Source organism: Durio zibethinus, chromosome 8 (genome assembly GCF_047325235.1).
Source record: "Durio zibethinus cultivar Kanyao isolate XHJ-2024 chromosome 8, ASM4732523v1, whole genome shotgun sequence".
Lineage (NCBI taxonomy): Eukaryota > Viridiplantae > Streptophyta > Magnoliopsida > Malvales > Malvaceae > Durio > Durio zibethinus.
Genome location: NC_143169.1, coordinates 23224103 through 23247895, shown reverse-complemented (window position 1 = coordinate 23247895; position 23793 = coordinate 23224103). Strand labels below are relative to the sequence as shown.

General features: G+C 33.7%; 3 protein-coding genes and 1 long non-coding RNA gene across 25 annotated transcripts; 3 read left to right on the top strand and 1 right to left on the bottom strand.

The window, feature by feature from the left end:
• Positions 1 to 632: 632 nt before the first annotated feature.
• On the top strand, positions 633 to 4283 carry LOC111279051 (uncharacterized). The gene is made up of 7 exons (XM_022865956.2): positions 633 to 676; positions 858 to 1095; positions 1739 to 1978; positions 2142 to 2253; positions 2337 to 2511; positions 3178 to 3418; positions 3804 to 4283. Exons 2-7 carry the CDS (start codon positions 912 to 914, stop codon positions 4091 to 4093), a joined length of 1242 nt encoding a protein of 413 aa, XP_022721691.2. The 5' UTR covers positions 633 to 676; positions 858 to 911; the 3' UTR covers positions 4094 to 4283.
• Positions 4284 to 4486: 203 nt separating this feature from the next.
• LOC111279052 (ubiquitin receptor RAD23b-like) lies at positions 4487 to 8232 on the bottom strand. 3 transcript variants are annotated; one of them, XR_016344076.1, is made up of 12 exons: positions 7968 to 8164; positions 7704 to 7865; positions 7062 to 7100; positions 6893 to 6969; positions 6747 to 6791; positions 6103 to 6280; positions 5872 to 6006; positions 5700 to 5765; positions 5546 to 5593; positions 5291 to 5469; positions 4983 to 5061; positions 4487 to 4896 (listed from the first exon to the last, which is right to left on the bottom strand). XR_016344076.1 is itself a non-coding variant. In XM_022865958.2 (12 exons), exons 1-12 carry the CDS (start codon positions 8031 to 8033, stop codon positions 4780 to 4782), a joined length of 1122 nt encoding a protein of 373 aa, XP_022721693.1. In that variant the 5' UTR covers positions 8034 to 8232; the 3' UTR covers positions 4487 to 4779. The 3 variants fall into 3 exon arrangements, 2 of the variants coding, with proteins under 2 accessions (XP_022721693.1, XP_089620920.1); XM_022865958.2 differs by having other exon boundaries at positions 5360 to 5469; positions 7968 to 8232; XM_089764794.1 differs by having other exon boundaries at positions 5360 to 5469; positions 6710 to 6791; positions 7968 to 8132.
• A 1213-nt stretch (positions 8233 to 9445) lies between these two features.
• On the top strand, positions 9446 to 10832 carry LOC149517642 (uncharacterized). The gene is made up of 2 exons (XR_016344243.1): positions 9446 to 9525; positions 9791 to 10832. It is a non-coding gene; the product is annotated as an uncharacterized LOC149517642 (long non-coding RNA).
• A 1132-nt stretch (positions 10833 to 11964) lies between these two features.
• LOC111279049 (uncharacterized) lies at positions 11965 to 19932 on the top strand. Of its 20 annotated transcripts, none has more exons than XM_089764788.1 (23): positions 11974 to 12188; positions 12289 to 12363; positions 12746 to 12926; positions 13338 to 13592; positions 14012 to 14136; positions 14418 to 14462; positions 14552 to 14633; positions 14727 to 14795; positions 14884 to 15054; positions 15161 to 15226; positions 15605 to 15673; positions 15772 to 15891; positions 16028 to 16098; positions 16322 to 16558; positions 17077 to 17186; positions 17329 to 17423; positions 17498 to 17539; positions 18174 to 18296; positions 18382 to 18430; positions 18523 to 18584; positions 19331 to 19392; positions 19488 to 19539; positions 19623 to 19932. In XM_089764788.1, exons 3-23 carry the CDS (start codon positions 12768 to 12770, stop codon positions 19626 to 19628), a joined length of 2070 nt encoding a protein of 689 aa, XP_089620914.1. In that variant the 5' UTR covers positions 11974 to 12188; positions 12289 to 12363; positions 12746 to 12767; the 3' UTR covers positions 19629 to 19932. The 20 variants fall into 20 exon arrangements, with proteins under 20 accessions (XP_089620915.1, XP_089620914.1, XP_022721685.2 ...); XM_022865950.2 differs by having other exon boundaries at positions 17498 to 17554; XM_022865951.2 differs by having other exon boundaries at positions 17326 to 17423.
• Positions 19933 to 23793: the final 3861 nt, after the last annotated feature.

The following is a 23793-nucleotide window of genomic DNA, read 5'->3' as shown; positions in this document are numbered from 1 at the left end:
CATTTTTGGTTTATGTTTTAGATGTAAGATGTGTTGAGTAAAAAAATTAAATATTAAAAATAAAAAATAAAAAAATAATTTTTTTTATAAAAAATTAAAAAAAAATTGAGATGTATTTAACTGCACTCTTATATTAACACTTATTATAATTATTGTTGTTGACCTATTACCGAACAACTTACTATGTTCATTATGCTTTTAATTTAATTTAATTTAATTTTTCTTTATTTTCACATAAATTCATATTTTGTAACGAATATAAAAAAATTATTATAAATAAAAAATTCGAATCATTTTGAGATTAAGTACTTTTATGTTATGTTTAATATCCTTAATTTGTCCAAAGCTTTTTGGTAAAAAAAATTTATATATATAAGTTTTAACTCCTTATCCACTACGAAAATAAACACTTTAGTAAAGAAAAAAAAAAAGCAATTTATCCACCTTGTCTAATCATAAAATAATCAACAAAAGAAATCCAAGCCGTTCATCTAAACATGACAAACTTAGTCTAAACCGGTGTTGATTCGTAACAGTACAGGAACTGTAATATAGAGCAACCGCATATGATTTAAGCTTTGGAGTCTTTCCTATATTCTTTTATTTCTTTGTTCGTACTGCTTCGTTTCTTTGTTCGTCCTGCTTCGCGTGACTTTTATCTACCTCAATTCTTCAGGTAAGAAAAAAAATTAATTAAAATTTTTCATATTTCGAAAGGGATTTTCTGGGTTTTTGTGATTGAGTGTTCAGCAACTGGGGCATCATGCATAATTTAATCATTTATTTAATTTCCGATGAAGGGATTTGTTTTATTTTTTGAAAGTTGCTTTTATCTGTTGTTGTTGTTGTTGTTGCAGTGGTTAAGGTTTTTGTGTTTGGCGGTTGATTGATTGTTGTTGTGATTGAAGAAGATGTGGGCTGCTTCATGCCTTGCATCGTGTTGTGCGGCTTGCGCCTGCGATGCGTGTCGCACGGTGGTTTCGGGGATTAGCCGGAGGTCTGCGAGGATCGCCTACTGTGGACTCTTTGCCCTTTCTCTGATTGTTTCATGGATCCTTCGTGAGGTTGCCGCCCCTCTCATGGAGAAGCTCCCTTGTAAGTTTCGTTGAATTTTACCTTTTTTGTTTTGATCATTGTTAAATTTATTTGGTTTCCTTGCGTTATTTATTGTTCGGAGCACAATTTGTTTGTTTCAAGATTCAAAATACAAAATGTTACCCGTTAATGTTGAACTGATTGAATGATGATGCAAAATAGAAGTATAGTACCCTAGCATTGACTTATTCAATGGGCAGGGAAGTCGGATTCTTTAGGCTTTGCTTTTGTAGCACAGTCATTTGTCTTGTGAGCATTGGCTTACTCTGAGCTAAACGCCTTATAGAAGTGCTCTGTTAATGTATTGGGTATTTTTGGGAAGCTGAAGAATACTCATATTTCCATGTGAATCTGGTCATCTGTCACCATTTTCCATGTTTCGTGCTATGGTTCTGGTATATCAAATCAAACCTGGTTTTTGAATGAATTGTGAGCTTGTACTTTTACACATTTTCCTTTGAGCGGGTTGGTAACTGGTACTAATACGTCATATCTCCTAGATCATGCTGTCACATGTTAGATAGTTATCAACTATTGATATGTGGCCCCATATTTCATGTATATAGTGTTTTACATGTTGCTTGATGGTCTTGCTTATACTTGGTTTGCTGATTTAGTTAATATGATATTGTTATTTATGCAGGGATCAATCATTTTCATAAAACACCTAACAGGGAATGGTTCGAAACAGATGCAGTGCTGAGGGTTAGCTTGGGAAATTTTTTGTTTTTCACTATCCTATCAGTTTTAATGATTGGTGTGAAAAATCAGAGGGATCCTCGTGATGGTTTGCACCATGGTGGATGGATGATGAAAATTATCTGCTGGTTCATTTTAGTGATTCTAATGTTTTTTGTTCCAAATGAGATTATCAGCCTCTATGGTAAGCAACATTGTGTGTGGATCATTCTAGTAAATTAAAAATACATCGTTTTTGAAATCTTTTTCATGTTATAGGAGATAATTTTTCTACACAGCATTTGTAAATGATTAGAGGAATCACATCTAGTTTGACTTAAGCTGACACTTAAATCTTGCATTTGCAGAGTCAATATCAAAGTTTGGCTCAGGACTGTTTCTTTTGGTTCAAGTTGTGCTTTTACTTGATTTTGTTCATGGATGGAATGACAAATGGGTTGGATATGATGAGCAGTTCTGGTTAGTTTGCTTTGATGAAGTTTTTATGGTATCTCTTCTTTGTATTCTTCAGATTAGATGACATGCTTGTTTTTTCTCTATAGGTACATTGCTCTGTTTGTTGTTTCACTTGTTTGTTATTTGGCGACATTTAGCTTCTCGGGACTTCTCTTCCACTGGTTCACACCATCTGGACAGGATTGTGGACTCAATACCTTCTTTATCGTGATGACCTTGATTCTTGTTATTTTGTTTGCCATAGTCGCACTGCATCCTGCAGTAAGTCTCTACTTTTAGGTTTTCATAATTATAATAGCCCATTAATTATCAATTCTATTAGTTTTGTGTTTTGTGGATTACAAATGTGTAAGACTTAATACATTAATTGGAGCAAAGTTGATGCCACCCTGTGCTAAATTTCTTGTCTTTTGCATTCAGAACGGCTGGATCTCTTGGACTATAAACTATTAATGGAAAATGGGCTGGCCTTAGCTTGAGTTGATGGCCCAGTTAGATTAATGAATGTTTCCAAGATTGATAAACAGGATATACCTTTTCAAACATAGGATGATCATAAGAATGTACATACAAACATGTTTTCTGTGTTCCATAGGTCAGCCAATTGTAAATAAATTTAGAACCAACATATGGATGAATTGATTGCAAAGATGGATTAGATTGGAAAAACCATTTTAATATTAAACCTTATGAGAATGCTCATTCTTTTGTTCTATAAAATTGAAAATATTGAGGTCTCAGTTCTCACTCTTATCATATCTCTAGCATTTAGAAAAAAGATATTGAGTATGATTTTTTCACTAATTATAGTGCAATATTTCATGGCATTTACACGAGTTATTACAATCGATAAAGGTGTTTTTTGTTTCAATCCTTGTACATATATATGTTGATGATTTCGTCTCTTATTATTTTGTCATGTAACAGGTTGGTGGTAGCATTTTGCCAGCTTCAGTTATATCACTATACTGCATGTACCTCTGCTACAGTGGACTTGCCAGTGAGCCAAGAGATTACGAATGCAATGGTCTTCACAATCATTCCAAAGCAATTTCTACTGGCACTCTGACCTTTGGTCTGCTTACAACTGTTCTATCAGTTGTCTATTCTGCTGTTCGTGCAGGGTCTTCTACAACTATGCTCTCCCCACCAAGTTCACCTCGTGCAGGTATTTTGTTGACAAAAATATTAAATCGTTATACCATATACTACCAAAATAAGTGTTCATGATGATACAGTTTTTCTTTTCTTAAAATTTTAGCCAATTGTTGTCTATGAGTTTCATATTGAGGGTAGCTATTTTAAAGGTTAAACAACCTTTTTTGGATTTGCTAGTAAAATAATTTATGTTCCTTATACTTTACATACATTTTGAGGATTTGGGGTTAGCTTTTTTCTCTCTCTCTCTTCTGCTACGCATTCTCCCCACCCCCTCTTGATGCAGCTAACTTGTTAAGATCTTTTCCAAGAGTAAAAATCGAAAAAAAAGAAGGAAAAGATAAAAATATCATATGTTGAGAGTACTATTTAACATTCTGTTTGAATGGGTGAAGGGACCGGAAAGCCTTTGCTTCCATTGGACAAGGCAGATGAGCAGGAAGAGAAGGAGAAGAATAAGCCAGTCACATATTCATATGCCTTCTTCCACATCATCTTCTCTCTTGCAAGTATGTACTCAGCCATGCTTTTGACGGGTTGGTCAACCTCAGTTGGGGAGAGCGGGAAGCTAGTAGATGTGGGGTGGCCATCTGTGTGGGTTCGGATTGTAACTGCATGGGCAACTGCAGGTCTTTATATCTGGTCTCTGCTTGCTCCTATTCTGTTCCCTGATAGGGAATTCTAAGTCTCCAAACGAGAAGAAGTTGGATATTATTGCAATAATTTTACTATGTTTATGTGTGTGATCAGAGATGGATTTACATTCTAAGCCTCTAAAGAGAAGTTTGATGTTATTGTAGCAAATTTACTCTGTATACGTGTGTTGATCAGTGATGGATTTGTACCCTGCTGAAATGCTAAGAACCTTCCTGATATATTATCACCATGCAATTATCACAAATTTGACAAAAAAAAAAAAAGTTTTGTTCTTGCTCCCACTGAAATTGATTTGGATTATAGACCAAACTGACTTTTCCAGTTCAGATGGTCTGCTTCTCAGCTAATCCGTAGGGTTTCAATATTCAAGAAACTAGAAGGGTTAAATGGAAAATATAAGAAAAAGCTGACCATCAGGATCTCCAAAATTGATGTTGATCCTCCATTAACTCTGAATATTAATACCAGAAAGTAGAAACACCAATCAGTTCCAAGGTAACATGTTTGCGGATGCCATTTGGACTCCACAATGTGTTTCAGTGAAATTAAAATAAAATGAATTTTGTTAAGCCTATATCAGAAACAATTTTGATCGAACACTCAATTACTTTCCATGCTTAATCCCAAACAGCACCCTAGTAAACATGTCAACAGATAACTCAGATCCATCTACGTAGGCCAAAACCATGAATCAGACATGGAAAGATTCCTCTCTCAATCCTCAAAATCTCCAGCATTTTCCAATAAATAATTTGCTGCCAATTCCTCGTTGCGATCACAAGCCAAAAACGCTTCAATGACAAGGGCTCTATCAAATCCCATTGCTTCAAGCTACAAAAAAAAAAATAAAATACTAGCTATTAAAATTAGAGAGAATACAAATAAAGTAGGAAAAGAACAACAACTAATTTGCATACTCGTTGGATGGCCTCCTGTTCCGCTGGGGTGACATTGATAGCATGAGGCATGTCTTGTTCAGCTTGATCAAATATATCCCTGAAACACCAATTTAAATAAATGTTAATGATGATGCTAAGTCAATGCATAGATAGCCTGTACCATAATGACAAGTAAAGCTTCTCTTAATCTCAACATAGATGATTGGAGTCAACAATTTCTACTACCAAGCATTTAGATAGAGTTTTAAAAGGTCAAAATTAATAGAATTTATCACTTGTGAAAACAAAAACAATTATAAAAACAAAACAAAACAATTATTACTAACCTTAAGCTCTATCTCAAATAAAACTATAGATGCTTCATCAAATTTAGGTGAGATTCAATAAGCACTCACCCTTCAGAAACTTCAAGAGGTTCATTTATTAGCTGAAGAAACTCCGCATGATGGTCTTGAATTAGTCTTAAAAGCTGGGGGTTTTGCTTTCCAAGCTCCTGTAGCATAGGCTGTAAAAGAAGCAGATCAGATCCAGAACAATAAAAGCTCTTGATGTTTAGCTACTGAAAACATGGAAAAGCAAACCTGTAGAATTTGTGGGTTTGATTGCACCATTGAACGCAATGCTTGGAACTAAAATGCAACAAAGATGCACTTAGTATTTCATATGTGAAAGAACTAAAAGTTTTCATAGTTGAAGAGAATGCTAATGAACAAAAACGACATAACAAGACTACACCTGTGGATTGTTTCTGAGGAAATCCAGGGATCCAAGTCCACCAGCATCGGCACCAGAAAGTGTTTCCTAGTATCATTTCAGCATGTTAGGAATAAGAAATAAAACAAGTGCATACAAGAACTAACAACAATTTGTACACGTGATCAAAGTACATCAATAATTTAAGGGTTACCTGAGGAAACATATTTAAAGGCAATGAATTAGGAGCCCCTGAAACAGGAGCAACGGGGGCTACACCAGTTTCAGTGGTCTGACTTGTAGGAGAACGAGCCACTGGCACAGCCACTTCTGCTGATTCAGGAATCCCCTGAAGATAAAAAGCATCATTACCACATCCAAACAAATATAGTAGTTTAATACTAGAATTCTAGCTGTTGATACAATCATAAAGTTTCAGACATACAGAATATAGATAATCCACTGCTCGCTCTGGATTGTTATAAGCAGCTCGAAGTGCACGGGTTACTGTTTCTTTGTCCCAGTTGCCACCACCCACATCCATCAATTGTTGGATAGTCTGTTCAAGATTATTTCCAGCAACTAAATTGGAGGCAGCTTGACTATAGGTATCAGTATTTGGACTGAAAAAGTTGAGATAAAAGTTTTTCTCATTACTTTCACAATGTTCAGAAAATACCAAAAAGAAGGTCTGCTAGAGAGAGAGCGAGCTTCAGTACACATTCTTTTCAAGAAACAAATAATGAAAGAAGATAAAATTAATCAAATAACACCTGGCAATTTCTCACAATGTCTAAAGAGAATGGAGAATACTCTTAGCACTACTTGTCAACAGATACAATCCCAGATAAAACTTAGAACTACGTACTACAACAACAAAGAAACTATTCAGTTGACAGTTGAACTAACCAAAAGGAAATCAAAATGCTATGTATCGACTCCTGTTTTGTTTTCTTTCCTCAGCAAAAACATAATAAGTGGTTTTAAATATTAGTCTATCACGACCTTTAATAGAATGAGATCCACACACATAATTTCAAGCTTGTATTAACCTGATATACAGGTATTTTGGAGATAGACACCACATACTTAGCTGTTGCAAAATCTGATGCAGATGTCGTGCCCATTGAGGCCCTAAAATGAAAGAAATTATGATGTGCATTAGATGAATGTGACTGGTATCAGGAGAGGGGGCAGGTTTTAAGGGAGGAAGAAAAATTGCAGAATTAACTTACGGTGCTTGTGCAGGAGCTTCTGGGGCTGGGGTAGGATTAGAAACAGGTGCAGTTGTAGATGGAGTTGATGAAGCAGGCTATCATGGAAGACAAGGAAAATTTTGATTATATACTACATGAAACTGGCACATATGCTCAACCTAACAAGAAGAATGAATATGAAGTACACCTGAGCAGATGAGGCCCCAGCTGAACCCAAAGATTTGCTCTGTAAGAACAACCAAAGAATTGAAAATATACAAGTAATAATACAAGTGTATATAAAGAGCTCATGCTAAACTAGAATTTTCTAAAATCATTCAGAGATATCAAACTACACTAGTCTGTACAAGAAGGAAGCTAATAAAAAGCTATCATGAAACACTCATCCATGCTTGTCAAAATTTTCTTTTTTATTGCAAACACAGGTATTCATTCAAGCTTTGCAGAATGAAGCCTAAAGCTTTTGATGAAAGCCTCTCCACAATAGCATCTAATCCCACATTGGTATAATATTCAAACAACCAAGGCAATTTGCCAACGGGAAGTGCAGGCGAACTTAACTAACAAAATCTCTCCTGGGATCAAATCCCATCTTCAATTAGGTAAATTCATCACCAAAACCAAATAAATTGCCAAAATTAACCATCCATATTCAGCTACTAACGAAACTATCCAAAAATTACATTACTCAAAAGACCTTTTCATCGAATTCCCATCTTGTAGATTATATCAAAGTAAAAAAAAAAAGAGGAAAAAAAGCATAAAAAATACATTAATTAAAAGATTTCCCAAAATAATAAGAAAATTAATTTTTTTAAAAAAGATATACCTTGCTGAGCATGACAACCAGAAAACCATCCTCGGAGACTTTGTTATCAGCTAATGTGGTTTCATCTTTCAAAACCTTCCCATTATGAATCAAAAGCTGTTGCCCACATGGGTAATTATCTTTCCCTTGTATATCTTCTATGTTTTTCTTCACAGCCATAACCTAATAAAAAAGATTGAACCTTTAAGCCCAATTTTTTAACCCTAATAACAAAAAAAGTTCAATAGCAACAAGGGAAACTGAGAAGTAGAGAGAGGGGATTACGGTGTCGTTGGGCTGAACCCTGATTTCAAAGTGGCTGCCTTTGAGGGTTTTGACCGTAAGCTTCATTTCGGCGGAGGGCAGGTGGGGAACAAGAAACGACAGCGTTTCAGATTGGGGATTTTAATCACAGAGGAAGAGAGAGCCCTAGAAAGTGGGTTTTATTATAGAGGGATCCAGGGAGAATCAGAACAAAAAGCTCTTGTAGCAGAGGATGAGCAGCAGCTCCTTGATTTCGCCTGTTTGAGTGTCCCTTGCCTTGTGCATTGCACGTGACCAAAACTTTATTCGTGATATAAAGAAAATAAAGATTTTTTCAAAAATAAAATTTAATTCTTAAATAAAAATAATTTTGTATAAATTGAATTAACTATGTTTTTATATATTTTTATTGATTAAATTGAGTTATTTAGGTAGAAGAATTTACAAGGAAAAGATAATTAAGAATTAGATTTAAATATATCAAAATCAGATGTTCAATTGAAAATTTTTAAAAAATAAATTTATGTTATTCTCAATTGGTCAATAAAATAGTGGAAAAATAATTAATGGTGATATCAAATTTTATATTATATATAATCAATTGTCAAGGTTTTAATCAATCAGAATATATCTAGAATATCAATATTCCACATTTTTAGTAATTATTTTTGTTTTAGGGTTTAATTAAAAAAATAATACAATAAGAAAATTATTATATAAAAATAACAGTTTAATAATTTAATTGGATACAATAAAAAATAAAAATTTGTTTAAAATTTTAAAAAATATGTAAAATTTTTTTTTAGTATTTTAACTTTTTTTTTAAGTAATTGTCTTTTTTTTTTTAATAAATTTAGCAATTAGTTGAATGACTTATTAGCCATTTCTTATTTTCTTCTCTTAATTATTACAGACAAAGGTTAAGGTATGGTACTTTGATTTTTCTCGTAATCCTATTATGGTCACCGCCCTATTTACATAAAAATAAAAGAAGAAGCTACATAATTTGAAATATGAGTTCCCACATAGCGAATCAAAAAATGGATAGTCGAATTGGAAGGAGAAGTTTGGTGTGCCTCGGGAAAAACGATCAAATTTTTTATACAAAATTCGTGAAATATTTTATTAAAAATAATTAAATAAAAATTATTATTGAAAATTAAAATTAATGAATTAAAAGATCTTGTTATATAAATTAAACATACAAAATTTAAAAATATTTTTAGATAGATATTTTTAATAAAAATATTAATAAAATTTTTATTTTTGAATAAATATTGGTTAAATTTAAATTATAAATAATATTTTTAAATTTTTTATATATTATCAATTTTCAAATTTAATTTTATTAATTTATCGATTTAAATTTTTATTAAATCATTTAAAAAAAAACTTCACGGATTTTACATATATAATTTCATTTAAATTTTGTTCGGTGTGCCAGTGGATATATATAGGTTTCGTCACCAATCCAGCATTAATTATTTGCTTGCCAAAGTCGCCAATATTTACGATCACACGGGCATCATCAACGAACTCTCAGTGTATATATATCAATATCAACCCTGGGATCTTCAAGGTTAGTTTCTATTCCATTCTATATTGATGATAGTAGCATTTTTGTTTTAATGTTACTCCTAAAAAATAAAATCACCTTTATATTTATTATTATGGGTAAAAGGTGAAGAGGGTATAATGTTAATGGTATTTTATATAAACGAACCACCTTCATACTTTTTTTTTTCCTTCTGGTCATGATCATGAATGCATGATTTACATTAATGAGACTGATTACTTGTTGGTGTATGTTTTCTGAATTGAATTTCCTTTATGCATGGATTCAGGCATGAAGGAGCAAGAAGGCTATTATTTCAGAGGGAGAAACAAGAAATGTCCAAACGGGACGAGATCTAGCAGATTTGGAAATGATAATCAAGCTGCAGGGCATAAGGGCTACTGGAATATTTGTTCGGAAGATAGCAAAGGTAGAGATGGAGTCTTCCTTGGCAGGAAAAATAGTCTGAACTATTAATTCCAAAATATTTGTAGTTGGATGATGTGATGCTGTGTAGAATCTATACAACTGTAAAGAGAATCAGCTAAAACGGATACAGAAATGCCGCAGAGCAGGAGCTCTGATGGACTCGGTCAGCAGATCAGCTCAGAAATGCCGCAGAGCAGGAGCTATGAAGGGCTCAATCAGCAGATCAGCTCCACCCTAGAGATTAGTGAACAATTAACCTTTGCAACGCTAGCAGCCAGCCGATTCTGGTTATCAGCAAGAGCAACAAGAATCCAATAATATGGCACCGGTTGAACAAGAGCACAAGCTTCGGCTGGTCATCCTGTCCCTCAAATAACTCAAGTTAGATTGCCTGTTGAACCTCTGATGACACAGCTGCCATTGCCTTCAAGTTATGATCAGCAAGAACAGTCAGCTTTGCCCGCTGCACCTATGACACCAGTTGAACAAGAACAGCTGCAATTGCCTTCAAGTTATGACCAGCAAGAACAATTCAATAAGCGAACTTTGGTTGCTGCAGCTGCTATAACAACAGTTGAACGACCATCGGCTAATCATATCTCTGATCTAACTCAAGTCCGACGACAACCTTTGACTACTCCTGAACCTCGGACGCATTCGTTTGGAGCACAAACATTGACACCGCTGCCATCGCCCCTCGTCCAGGCTGAACCGAAGCTCATTTTTTAATAAGCAAGAATCAAGGAGTTCATCTCATCCATAAATCATGCTTCCACAATCATCACAGATTCAATCTCATCCATAAATCATGCTTGTACAAATTTATTTTATGAGTTAATTTTATTTCTGCTATTATATAAATATATATACCTCTATTAATACGAATGAGCCTTTACATACAATTTTATTGTTGCTTTATTTTTACTGAAGCATTAAGCCAACAATTGCTTTCGCATTATGATCCGGAGTGAATTAATTTAAAATAAATTTCCCTTTTAAGATCATTACTTTGATTTAGAGAGACCAAGATTTATGAATCCTTGTAATTATTACCACATGCATGTTTATGAATGCTTTTAATTTTGCTTGCATAAAGAAAATTTTTTATGTAATGTTTATGTAATTATATTACATGATTATACTTCACTTTTTAAGAAAATTTTGTTTTGTTTTCCAGAAAATCTAGCAATAATAGCGGATCTAGACATTGTAACAACAAATTATTTTAATTAAACAAAAAATTTAATTAGAATTATATAAGTATATTAACATGTAAATAATTTTATAAAGAATTAAGCGAAATACATATTAAGCCATTTATTGGTTTAATTTTGCTTAAAATAATGTGCCACATTTTATAAAAATAAAATTACTATATTATTTGTACATTATTAACATAATATGTTATTACATTCAATAATTTAAATTCAAATTAAAAAAATATAAATGGAAAGTTAGACATAATATATATATATATATAAGCCATTTTATCTTCGTGATTTAGTATAATACGTTCATATATGTTTATTATTTTGAGTTAACAAAATTCAAACCTGACTTTAAAGCGTTGCTTTTATTAAGGATTGAGTTATAAAATGTATTTTTATATTTTAAAATTTTAATAATTTAAAATATTATAAGAATATGATATAAATAAAAAATATAAATATAATATAATTTAAAATTTTAATAATAATTATATATAAATTTAATAAAATAAAAAATATATTATATATTTTTGAATTATAATATATAATTTTTATATAAAATATTATTTAAATATATAAATTTTAATATTTTATATGATATGAAAGGATGAATTCTTAAGACGAAAACCTCCAATTGAATTTTCATATGAATTTTTTATAATTTTTTTAAAGAGTTAGATAAATGTAACATCAATTCTAATTTAGTTTTTGAAATAAATTTAATATTTTATTCGTAAAAGGAAAGGAAAAGAAAGTAGGAAAAACCAAACCAAACACAGGTGGCGGGATTCCTGCATGCAAACGTTATTTGTTTCCTAGTTTGAGCGGCGATCCCATAGTCTCGCTTTCTCTCTATAGCTATCACGAGAAAGCAAAGACGACAACACCAAGTCCTCACATCAATGCCTCTCCCTTTCTCTTTCTCTCCTTCGCCACCTTTCCTTTGTTTTCACTTCTCCCTCTCTCTCTCTCTCTCTCATGTGAATACGTTGCACGTTGATCATTTTCCGTCAACTTTTTGGTTTCATGGATATTAAAAACTTTCTCCTTGTAAACTTCTATTCAAACCCAGATTTTTTTTCTTTTTGGGTTTTCTTGTCTATGCTTCAACGTATAAACTTGCCTCATGTTTCATTGTTTCTTTATGTAGAGGAATTTTATTTTTGATCATGCGATGTGGGTTTTGATCAGCTGCTATATTTTTGTGGGTTTCAACAGACTTCAGGTTGTTTTATTGGTTTTTTTTTTCTGGGGGGAAGCTTGGATGTTTTAGATGGCATATAAATGAATGTGAAATTAAGTACATTTGCATTATTGTATTTATATGGTATATTGTAATTAAATTTTTTTTATTATTTTATTAAAATGGGATTCTTTTCGGGATCTCTTTCTAGAGACTTGAGCCGCCTTTGCTTGGTATATTAGAGAATTTGAGGTTAGCTTGTATGTGATTCCATTAGCCCCATTGATTTTTCAATTGCAATTCAAATTTTTTATTCTTATGGCTTTGCTTTGAATTTTATGCGCTTTTGAGATTGGCCGCCAAGATTTGTCTTTTAATGTTGGGAGAAGATTGAATGCTGTGTTTTTGTGTGGTTCTGTGACAGTGAGGGAGAGGTCTAAATTATAATGGAGAAGAAGAAGTATCCGATTGGGCCGGAGTATTACACACTGTATGAGGAGGTTGGGCAGGGTGTTAGTGCTTCCGTGCTCCGTGCTGTCTGTATACCCTTCAATGAGGTTGTTGCAATTAAAATTCTTGATTTTGAACGTGATAACTGTGATCTGGTAATTCCTTCATTCTGATTCTGCTATTTTTTCTGTCTTTTAATGTTTTTTCATTTTGGGGGTCAAATTTTGGTAATTCATCTTCACCTATTGTATACTGCATTTTGATTGTGCTCGTTTTTGTATTCTGATTGGGGTTAAATGTAAGGGATCTTCTCCTTTAATAGATGGTGTAAATGCTGGTTAAAGGTATAGATCCATCATATTCACGGGATAGATCTTTCTTAATGCAAATGTAGCTGGTATAATTGAGTTTGGCCGATTGCTTTTGCATCAAACATGATTGACCCAAAGTCTTTAATACTAGTGCTGCCTTTTCTTTAAATGGCTTTTGTTTTTTCTTCCTGTTTGGCTTCAGCTAATAACTATTCCTAGCTGTTTTGACATTATTCTTGTAATGTGCTTTTTCAGAATAACATTTCTCGTGAGGCACAAACAATGATCTTGGTTGACCATCCAAATGTTCTTAAATCACATTGTTCCTTTGTCAGTGATCATAATCTATGGGTTGTCATGCCATACATGGCTGGAGGATCTTGTCTTCATATATTGAAGGCTGCATATCCTGATGGTTTTGAGGAGGTAGTTATAGCAACAATTCTTCGTGAAGTGTTGAAAGGTTTAGAGTATCTTCATCATCATGGGCACATACATCGGGATGTTAAAGTAAGTATTTGGTTTTCACCATGATTTAGAGCTGCTGTGAGTGCTATTACTCTTTGGTGATTCTTACAGTTTATTGCATAATATGGGCTCCACACATGTAATCCTACCGTTTTTTTACTGAGATTTTAATGGTTGGGTTTATTTTATCTCTAATTCTGTATAATTGAGCAATTTTGTTTTGCAAGTTAAGAGTTACACACATACTGAAACTTGGCAAGGTAAGTGAAGATAAGATTTGTAATAAGACAGAGGTTCTGATATCTGTGATATATATTTTAGTTGGTTACTTATTGTTGCTAACTAGAATGAGTGGATAATCTTGAATATGGGTTGTGAACTCCATTAATTTGGATAAAATCTTAAATAGATGTTTCCTATGTAAAAATGAGAATTAGTTCCTCAATGATCTTTTCCAATAGGCTGGGAATATTCTCATTGGTGCACGTGGTGCAATCAAGCTGGGAGACTTTGGTGTTTCAGCTTGCATTTTTGATTCAGGTGATAGGCAACGCATGAGGAATACATTTGTGGGGACACCTTGCTGGTATGTTTACATTATCATTTCTACATTCCATTGAGTTCCTAGCTCTCTTAGTTAACAATCCTTAGTGCCAAGCAATTTTTTAATTAACTTGGGCTTGGTATATCCTTGTTAAAGCATAGAAATGTAGATTACAGAATAATCAGTGGAATTCTGTTCATAAAGCATCTTGATCTTGAAGAGATGTTACACTGAACTTAAGTGCAGTATTTTCTTCTGTAAGAGTGGCAAAGGTTCAATGCTTCTTATCATTTATGGTCTAATTTCCTCTCCACTGTTTGCAGGATGGCACCTGAGGTTATGGAACAGCTACATGGTTATGATTTCAAGTCAGTCTATTGTTTTCTCCAAGCAGTATCTCTGATTCATGCTCCTCAGGTAGCATCATGTTGATTTTTATTTTGCAAAATCCCTGCAGGGCAGATATCTGGTCGTTTGGCATAACTGCACTGGAGCTTGCTCATGGCCATGCGCCATTCTCGAAATATCCTCCAATGAAGGTGGATAGCTTCTGCAATACCTCTTGATACAATCACAATCTTTTATTGGACACCAAAGGTTATTCTGATTTGAAGCATATCCATTGTTCTTAGGTATTGCTTATGACCTTGCAAAATGCACCTCCAGGCCTAGATTATGAAAGAGATAGGAAGTTTTCTAAGGTAAGCTTTAACCAATCAAACATTCTTAGTATTTGGATATAATTAGATGAAGTGATGTGTTCATTTTGTGTTTCTCTTCTCTCCTCAGTCTTTCAAGCAAATGATTGCTAGCTGCTTGGTTAAAGATCCTAACAAAAGACCTTCAGCAAAGAAATTACTAAAACATTCTTTTTTCAAGCAAGCCAGGTCAAATGATTATATAGCACGAACACTTCTAGATGGATTGCCCGCTCTTGGTGACAGAATCCAGGCATTGAAGGTTAGCATGCTACTTTTAGGCATATCGCTTTTAATTTGTATCATTAAGCCTTCCATTATGTTTCAGTTTCTTACTTATACTTACAAATGCTATCATTTAAACATAGAGAAAGGAAGAAGATATGCTTGCACAAAAGAAAATGCCAGATGGTGAAAAGGAGGAACTATCACAGGTTAGAACTTTCAAAACTGTAATTGAAAAAAGTGGACTTTATAATGCCCTTGCAGCTGTGTTTTTGACAGCAGATGTCATTAAGTCATGATTATTGAATTCAAATTTTTTGTGAGGTTCATGATTAGATGAAGTCAATATTAGAGTGTGGGGTTTGGGCTGCAATATTATACTGGTGAATCTGTGATTGGCAATGATAAATTGTACATTTAATTTGTGAATTTTTATTTCACCTGTATGTGTTTTACTCTATTTTATCCTAGATTAGATGTTGTAGTTTCTTGGTCACCAGTGTAATATCTTGTACAACTATGTCTACTGGCTGGGATTTCCAAGGTCTAAGTTCATTATTTATCTTTGCTTTTGTAATCATGAGCAGAATGAATATAAACGTGGGATAAGTGGATGGGATTTCAATCTTGAAGATATGAAAGCTCAGGCTTCCCTGGTATAGTAATGGTTATTTTCCTTTCCCTCGGTGAAACTTTTTAGGGTTTTTTAAAGTGCTTTTAGAACTTGTCATATAATTTTTTCTCTCCTCATCAGATTCAGGATGAGGACCTTATATCTGACACTATCCAAGGAGGAAGCTCAAGTTCTTTATCTACACTTGATGGACAAGATAAGCAATCAGAAAGTCAAACGTCTTTTCAAGCGACAGACAAGGTATTTCCATATATACTCTTGTTTTGGCAGGTGTTTTAGGAATTATTAGTTTTGTTGCTGTATGGCTTGTGGTTGGTCTTTTCTTCTTTTCTCCAAGATCTTTTTTGGGTGGTTCATGATGGTCTAGCTTCCACAGGAAGATAATGATCTGGTCCAGAATCAGTCGGCTCCTCTTGCAGCAGTTGAACCAACAATAAATTTTGCCAAGTATGTTAATCAGATATTTGCCAGTCATGCTATATTACATTTTTACCTCTATGTCATTTTTAATTTTAGTCCGAGTATACGAAGTTATGAGAACATAGCATGGTTATGATTACAAAATTTTCAATATTTGTCTTTCCCTATAAGTGTCACATTAGCTCTCATACTCTGAAGAAGGCTTCATTTAGTGGAGGTAACATAATTATGTCTGTGTTTGATCATCCAGAATTAGATTTGAAAGATCTGATGATGATCCAAGTGTGGCTAGTCCTTCTCCTGAACTGAATGTGATTTCACCTTGTCACGATGATCATGTTGAAAGTAATCTGGGTGAAAAGCCTGTTTTGGAGCTCAATGGAAAATCTTCTGATAATATGAACAAACCTTCTTATCAAAGGACAGCACCATTTCTAGGAAGCTCCAGTATACCAGAAACTAAGGTTCTTCCAATTAAAGGAGAAAGGTTTGATACTTCAACCATGCAATTCTTTCAATTTGCTTGGTTATCAATGCTTACTTCTATGTTGCAGCAATAGTGGCAACTTAATTTGCTTGTGTCAGTTTGTAAACTTCCTCTACCGAGGATTTGTTCTGTGAACTCCATTCATTGCTTGTTGCCTCTATGAGATAAAGCATGCTATTCTGTTTTTATCTTTGCAGTGAAATTGTTATTACAAATCAGATTTTATTGTTGGGCTTTCAGATGCTTGATTTCCTATTTGATAGAATAAGAGCCAACTATTATGATTTATGTATGCCAATGTGATTGGAGTTGTGTGAATCGGAAAGATAGAATATTTGGACTAGATGCACTTTTTAGATATCAGGGAAACACATAGCTAAACTTGTATTAAACTATTCCCCCTTCCACTGCATTTTCACATATTAACTGTAATATTATTTTTCAATATTTTTATTGTCATATATGTATAGAGTTTGTCAAACTATATATCTGTTGCACTAATTTAATGAAGTTTTCAGCGATAAGCAAAACCAGCTGCAGAACATTTCTGGTGGAAATGTAGCAGGAATTCCTGCTGGAGGGGAGGATACTATTTCCGAGCTTCCTTCTAAGGCATCTAAATCATCAGGCAAGTGTGATTTGTTCATTCTCTGGCTTTTATCATGCTAAAAGGTCTCCATGTCTTATGATTTGGTTGTAAGTTATTATTTTGCTCTCCTGCCCTTTCAAGTTGGTGTACATCCCTCATAAGAAAGGTGTCATTGCAGCAGTGAACAGCGATGATCTTGATGAGAGAGCAAAGCCTCCCATTGTTCAGCAAAGGGGACGTTTTAAAGTTACATCTGAGAATGTTGATTTGGAAAAGGTGACTTAGATCTTTCTGGTCTGGCTGGTGCTTCTCTTGTTCATAAAGGATATGAATTCACCTTCTCTTTTCAGGTTATCGCATCTCCTATACTACAAAAGAGTCACAGCATGCAGGTTGGTAATTTCGAGGTCAGCACATGTGTGCCAAATTGCCAATTAGACCCAATTGTAGCATCCATTTTATATTTCTCTGATAAATGCACAATTAGGTATTTGACTTGATTTATAGGAGATTGACTTTCATTGCTTACAAGCTTTTGTAGCACAATAGGTAGTCCTAACAAGTATTAGTAAAGAAGTTATATGGTCACATGCAGAAAAGCTAACAGTCTATACTGAACCATTATTTAAGTGACTTGTGCCTTATTCAAGTATCAACAAAGAGATGATAAACTTTTTGTCCAGAGTTGCATAATTTACTATTAATTTCTGATAGAATTTCTTAAGGTTTTGGAATAGTTATCATGCTAGCTAATTTTTGGTTCCGTAGAATAGAGATATTGTTATAGCTATTTAGTTGAGAATTATTGCACTTTTTTTTGTTCTCTGAAGTAATATCTAAGCTGAAACTGGTCATCTGAGAAAAGAGCAAAACAAAGGTAGGACCTTGATCTTGGAAGGGTATATATACCTTTTCAATCATCCTAAGTGGACAATGAATGCATCATATGCCTGGACAAAAGAACCTATCTATACTATTATTTTATTTGTTATAGTTTATATAATGTCAAAGTTATGTGTTATGCAGTTGCTCACCGCAAATCCTGTAGTTTCACTTGCACCACCATCTGAAGCTGCATCATCAACTACTGCTGCCCATCATCTTTTCCCATTGGTGCAAGCTGTTTTACAGACGAACATTCTTCAAAGGGTATAGGTTATCCATATACTTTTGGCATTTTTACTTTATAACTGTCAGCTAATATCTCTCTACTTGCCATAATTTTGTCAACAAGGAAAATATTCTCAAGGTGATGAAGCAAATTTCTGCTGGTGACTCTACAGGTGCTAAAGTTAATGCTTCTCAAAAGCACCTTCTATTCCTATCTTTTATAAATTCAAATTAGATGATCTTACATGTTTTCTCCATCACTTAGCCAACCATGCATTTGAGGGAGTATACATGCTAGCTAATGGGGCTGTCTCAGAGAAATCTTTGGTAAGTCATATAAGGCTCTATCAGTAAAAGTCTGCCAAGATAGTTTCCAAAAATGTTGTTTAATACCATAAAAGTTTGTGAATCTGCACTTATGAATTGAAACATGTACTTTTGGCATACATGTGTGAGATCTTTACTTGGGATAAAAGGTAGGTGAACTTAGTTGAGTTTTTGACAACTTAATAGAATATAAAATAAAAATGGAATTGAATAATATTTCAGTGATAGTGGAATGTGAAGGTCAATATTAATGTTGAGCTAAATGCATGATAGAAAATCTGAGTAGTACTTTATGTGTGTGCGCGCATGTGTTTCAACAGGTTTACCAACTCTAAGAAATCCCTATACTGGAGGACTCCCATGTCTGTTTAACTTTTGGAGAGTTTAATGGAAGGCCAGAATTTATAATTGGCTACTGCATTTTACCTATTTGCATTCTCATCTATTGAAGTGATAATAGTAGTGTTTATTTCTAGTTAAAAAAAATTGCCATAAGTACCTTTAGATTTATCATTCTGCAGTTTCTTTTAATCTTTCCTTTTTCTATTCTTTTCTGCTATTATTTTTTACTCCTTTCTTTCCCATTTTTCCTTTATCATAAATTATGCTATATAATCCATTAAACCTTATCATACATCGTTTTTAATTCCCTCATGGAACCACACGACTTCAAGCTTGCATGAATGATCCCGAATCCGGCACTCTATCTTAATTTATTGAGGAACCATATTTTTCTTGAATTGCAGTTGGAAGTAGCTCATGATAGGGAGAAAGAATTACTTCATGAAATAACTGAGTTAAAATGGAGGTATTTCAATGTCACGTGCATGCATTTTTTTTTTCCTTCTCAACTTCACCATCTCAAAACAAAAACTCAACTAAACCTTGATTTGCTATATGCAGGCTGATTTGTGCCCAAGAAGAACTGCAAAAATATAAAACAGATAATGCCCAGGTTAGTTTCTGAAATACTTTGCTCATCTGTTTCCACTCTTCTTACTTCAACAATGGCTGCAGCTTCTAACATTCCAATTTCAGGGATAATTTTATTTCTGACTGGAGCTTGGATGGAGGTAGAACCTATTTCTTAAACCATATGATTCTAACCAAAGCTAAAAAGAGAAGAAAGAAACAAATATGATGTAGAGACATGATATGGCTATTGGTAGCTCCATATTGTTTGTTTTCAATTTTGTATTAGCTGAAAAGATTTTTTTTTTTTTATTCCAAAGCCCCCAACTTTGTTGTACATTACTCTTATATTTTCTTTTCTAGACATGGTCTGCGTATAAGTTGTAAATACTAAATGTAGCTATAACCTTAATTTTAGGCATATTTTTCTATTACTTATGGATGTGGTACTATTGTGTTTTGACATATGATAATTTTAGGCATGATAAAAAATATGAGAAAAAAAGATACAAATTAAAATTTTAATAAAAAATAAATATTAAAAAAATATGTTATGTTTGATGTGTTGATATAAATTGTAATATAATAATTTTATATTTTATATGTATTTAATATAAAACAAACATGATTAAGACACACAAATTATCAATTTTTTTTTTCAAATTTTAGTAATGCTAAATTTACACGAAAATGATTTTAATTTTCCCTTTTTGCTATAATTATTGTTTTCTCATGGAGCTTTTTAGGTGATATAGTCAATTAATTAATTATTTAACATATTTTTTTCTTTATTATTCTAGTATATTATTAGCTTTATCTATGTTATACTATAGCTCAATGATTATCAAATTTATAAAAAATAATAGTAAAAAAAGCAAGCTTGGTGACAAGTATGATAAGGAATTACTCCTTTGTCATTTTTTTTTTTTTGTCTATTTTTTTATATCCCAAAATTATGTCTTTTTTCTTAACATCTAAAATTTTTATTTTTCATATTTTAAAATTATATTTTACGATATTTTTTTTGCTTTTTGATATTAAAAATCAAGAAAATGTAATTTATAAAAAAAATTTATAAATTTTAATACTAAATACATTAAAGTCAAAATTTTTTTCTTAAAATTCGTAAAAGTTAATAAATGACAAATATTTTAAGATAAAGAAAGTATTATTTAAGTTTATAAATTTTAAAAATTAATTCTATCTTTTGTCATAAAAGGAGTATTTTAACTTGAAATCTCTATTTTGAAATAAAGCATGAGTACCATTGAAGTTATCCATCAACTTAAAATAATATATTAATTGATTATCTTCTTCGCTTGATGATAAAATTTTTTTACTCTACCATTGAAACAAAAGATTATTGTAACATTACAAGAGAAAATTTTAAATACACCGACAATGGAATTTTTAAAGCATTTGGGACTCTCATGTCGAAGTGCCATTTAAAAAGTTTAATGCCGTTATGACATTTCACGCATGCATCTTTGAAAAGTTTATTCGAATTAATTTCAAAGTTCAAATCAAAAGATGAATTATAAATCTTAACTCTTTGATTTGTTTGCAATTTCAACATGAAATTTAATACTATGTATCATCCATTAAAAACTTCTTAATGGAATAAAATAGCCCTGATATTTTATTTCCAATGAGCCAGCCTGCATGAAAGACAATACCCATAAACTTCCTATTCATTCCTCTAGCGGACAAAGCCTTCATGGCTCTGCCAGGAGCCCTCGACTCGTTTTTAAACAGGAAATTTTGTTTTGGCTGGATCAAGGGGGTTTTCTGAAGATGAGTGTCCATGGTGTGCTGGCCCTGCTGCTGTACGTGTTAGGAAAATGGGGTCCAGTCCCATGTAAGTGGTTTTGGACCAAGTAAAGGCCATGGGCCTTGATCTTTTATTTTACACAGAGCCCTAGCTACTTAATAAAAAAAAGAGGTGGGGTTGTTTTGTGTGTGTGTCGAAAACCAAGCAGAGAAAGAAGAAAAGCCAGGAAAAGCAGAGAGAGAAAAAGGAGAAGGGAGAGTTGGTTGAACGGAAGTCGATCCGTGGTCCGATTGAGTTGGAACCTTGTCAGGAGGTTTATGATTCAGAGTTTGACATTCTGAACGGTGAAGATCGGGTTTGAAGCTCTCTAGGAACAAATCCAGGGTGTATTTGTTGAGTCACTTATTTGGTGAGATTTCTCCAATTGTTTCTCTAGTTGTTGATTAGCTCTAGTTTTAGCTAGAGAAGAACTTTGTATAACTATTATTTGATAGTGAAGATTTTTCTGGCGGCCCGTGGTTTTTTCCCTCTACACTGGAGGGTTTTCCACGTAAATCTTGGTGTGCTTTATTTTTCTGCGCATTTGATTATTGATTGTTGTCTATTGCTTCTGTATTGTTGTGATTATTGCTTCAGGCGCAACAAGTGGTATCAGAGCGAGGGTTATTTTGAGACATCGATACAGAAGCAACCCAGGATAGAAGTAAATTCTGTTTGAGATCATGGAAGGTGATACAGGTTTCATGATAAAATTGACAGCATCGAATTATTCAATTTGGAAGCCTATGATAGAGGATCATCTATACTGTAAAGATTTGTATGAGCCAGTATTGGGTGATTCGGCTAAACCAGCAGATATGAAAGATGAAAGCTGGAAGAAGCTAGGTAGAAAGACGCTGGCTACAATCAGAAAATGGGTTGATATCAGCGTGTTCCATCATGTAGCGCAGGAGTCAGATGCTCACATTGTTTGGGAAAAATTGGCAGCATTGTATGAGAGAAAAACAGGTATGAATAAAGTTATGCTTGTTAAAAAGATTGCAACTTTACAGTACAGGGATGGACGATCTGTTACAGAGCACTTGAGTGATTTTCAAGATATATTTAATCGGATGACTACTATGGAACTTAAGATGGATGATGAAATGAAGGCATTATTTCTTTTGGGTTCATTGCTAGACAGCTGGAATACTCTAGTTGTGACTGTTCTTAATTCAGCTCCTGATTATAAGGTGACATTGGAGATGGTAAAGGACAGTATGCTTAATGAAGAAGCGAGGCGAAAAGATGTAGACCCTGGGAATCAAGCTTTGGTCACAGAGAACAGGGGTAGAAACATCGACAGAGGTCAGGACTCAAAAGGCCGTGGTAAGTCTAAACATAGATCCAAGTCTAGAGGTAAAGTGAAGTGTTTCCATTGTGGTAAGGCGGGTCATATAAAACGAAACTGTAGAATCTTAAAGCAAGAGCGAAAAGATGAGAAAGGCAAGAGTTCAGATGATGGCAATGTTGCAGCAGTGAATTCAGATAGTGATTCAGTTACTTTGATTTGTACACATGGTGATTGTAATCATGTTAGTGATCCCGGCATTGAGTGGATAGTTGACACAGGAGCGGCATATCATTGTGTTCCTAAGAGAGAGTTGTTTACAACTTACAAAGCAGGAGACTTTGGTTGTACCAAGATGGGAAACAAGAGTGTGTCGCAGATTGTTGGGATTGGTGATATTGTTGTACAAACTAGTACAGGCTGCATGTTGACTTTGAGAGATGTCAGACACATTCCAGATATGAGAATGAACTTGCTTGCTATTAATGTCCTTGATAAGGAGGGATATGAAAGCCGACAAAAGAATGGACAGTGGAAGCTTCTCAAAGGATCTATGGTAGTTGCAAGGGGAAAATTATGCTGCACAATGTATAAGACATGGATGCAATTGAACGGTAACCAGGTAAATACCGTTGAAAATGATGCTTCAGCAAACTTGTGGCACAGGAGGCTGGCACACATGAGTGAAAAAGGGTTACAGGTTTTGGCAAGGCACTCTCTCATTCCCTTGACCAAAGGTATGTCTCTCGATTCATGTGATTATTGTTTGTTTGGTAAGCATCATAGAGTTTCTTTTCGTAAAAGTTCTCAGAGAACAGAAAATAGATTGGAATTAATTTATTCTGACGTATGTGGTCCCATTGAGGTTGAGTCATTAGGTGGTAGCAGATATTTTGTTACTTTTATTGATGATGCTTCACGTAAGACTTGGGTGTATATGTTGAAATATAAAAGTCAGGTACTGCAGAATTTTCAAAAATTTCATGTCATGGTTGAAAGGATGACAGGGTTACCCTTGAAGTGTATTCGAACTGATAATGGTGGGGAATACACATCTAAAAGCTTTGAAGAGTATTGCTCAAAGCATGGGATCAGGCATGAGAGGACAGAACCTGGAACACCGCAGCATAATGGTATAGCTGAAAGAATGAATCGCACCATTGTGGAAAAAGTCAGATGTATGTTGAGGATGGCAA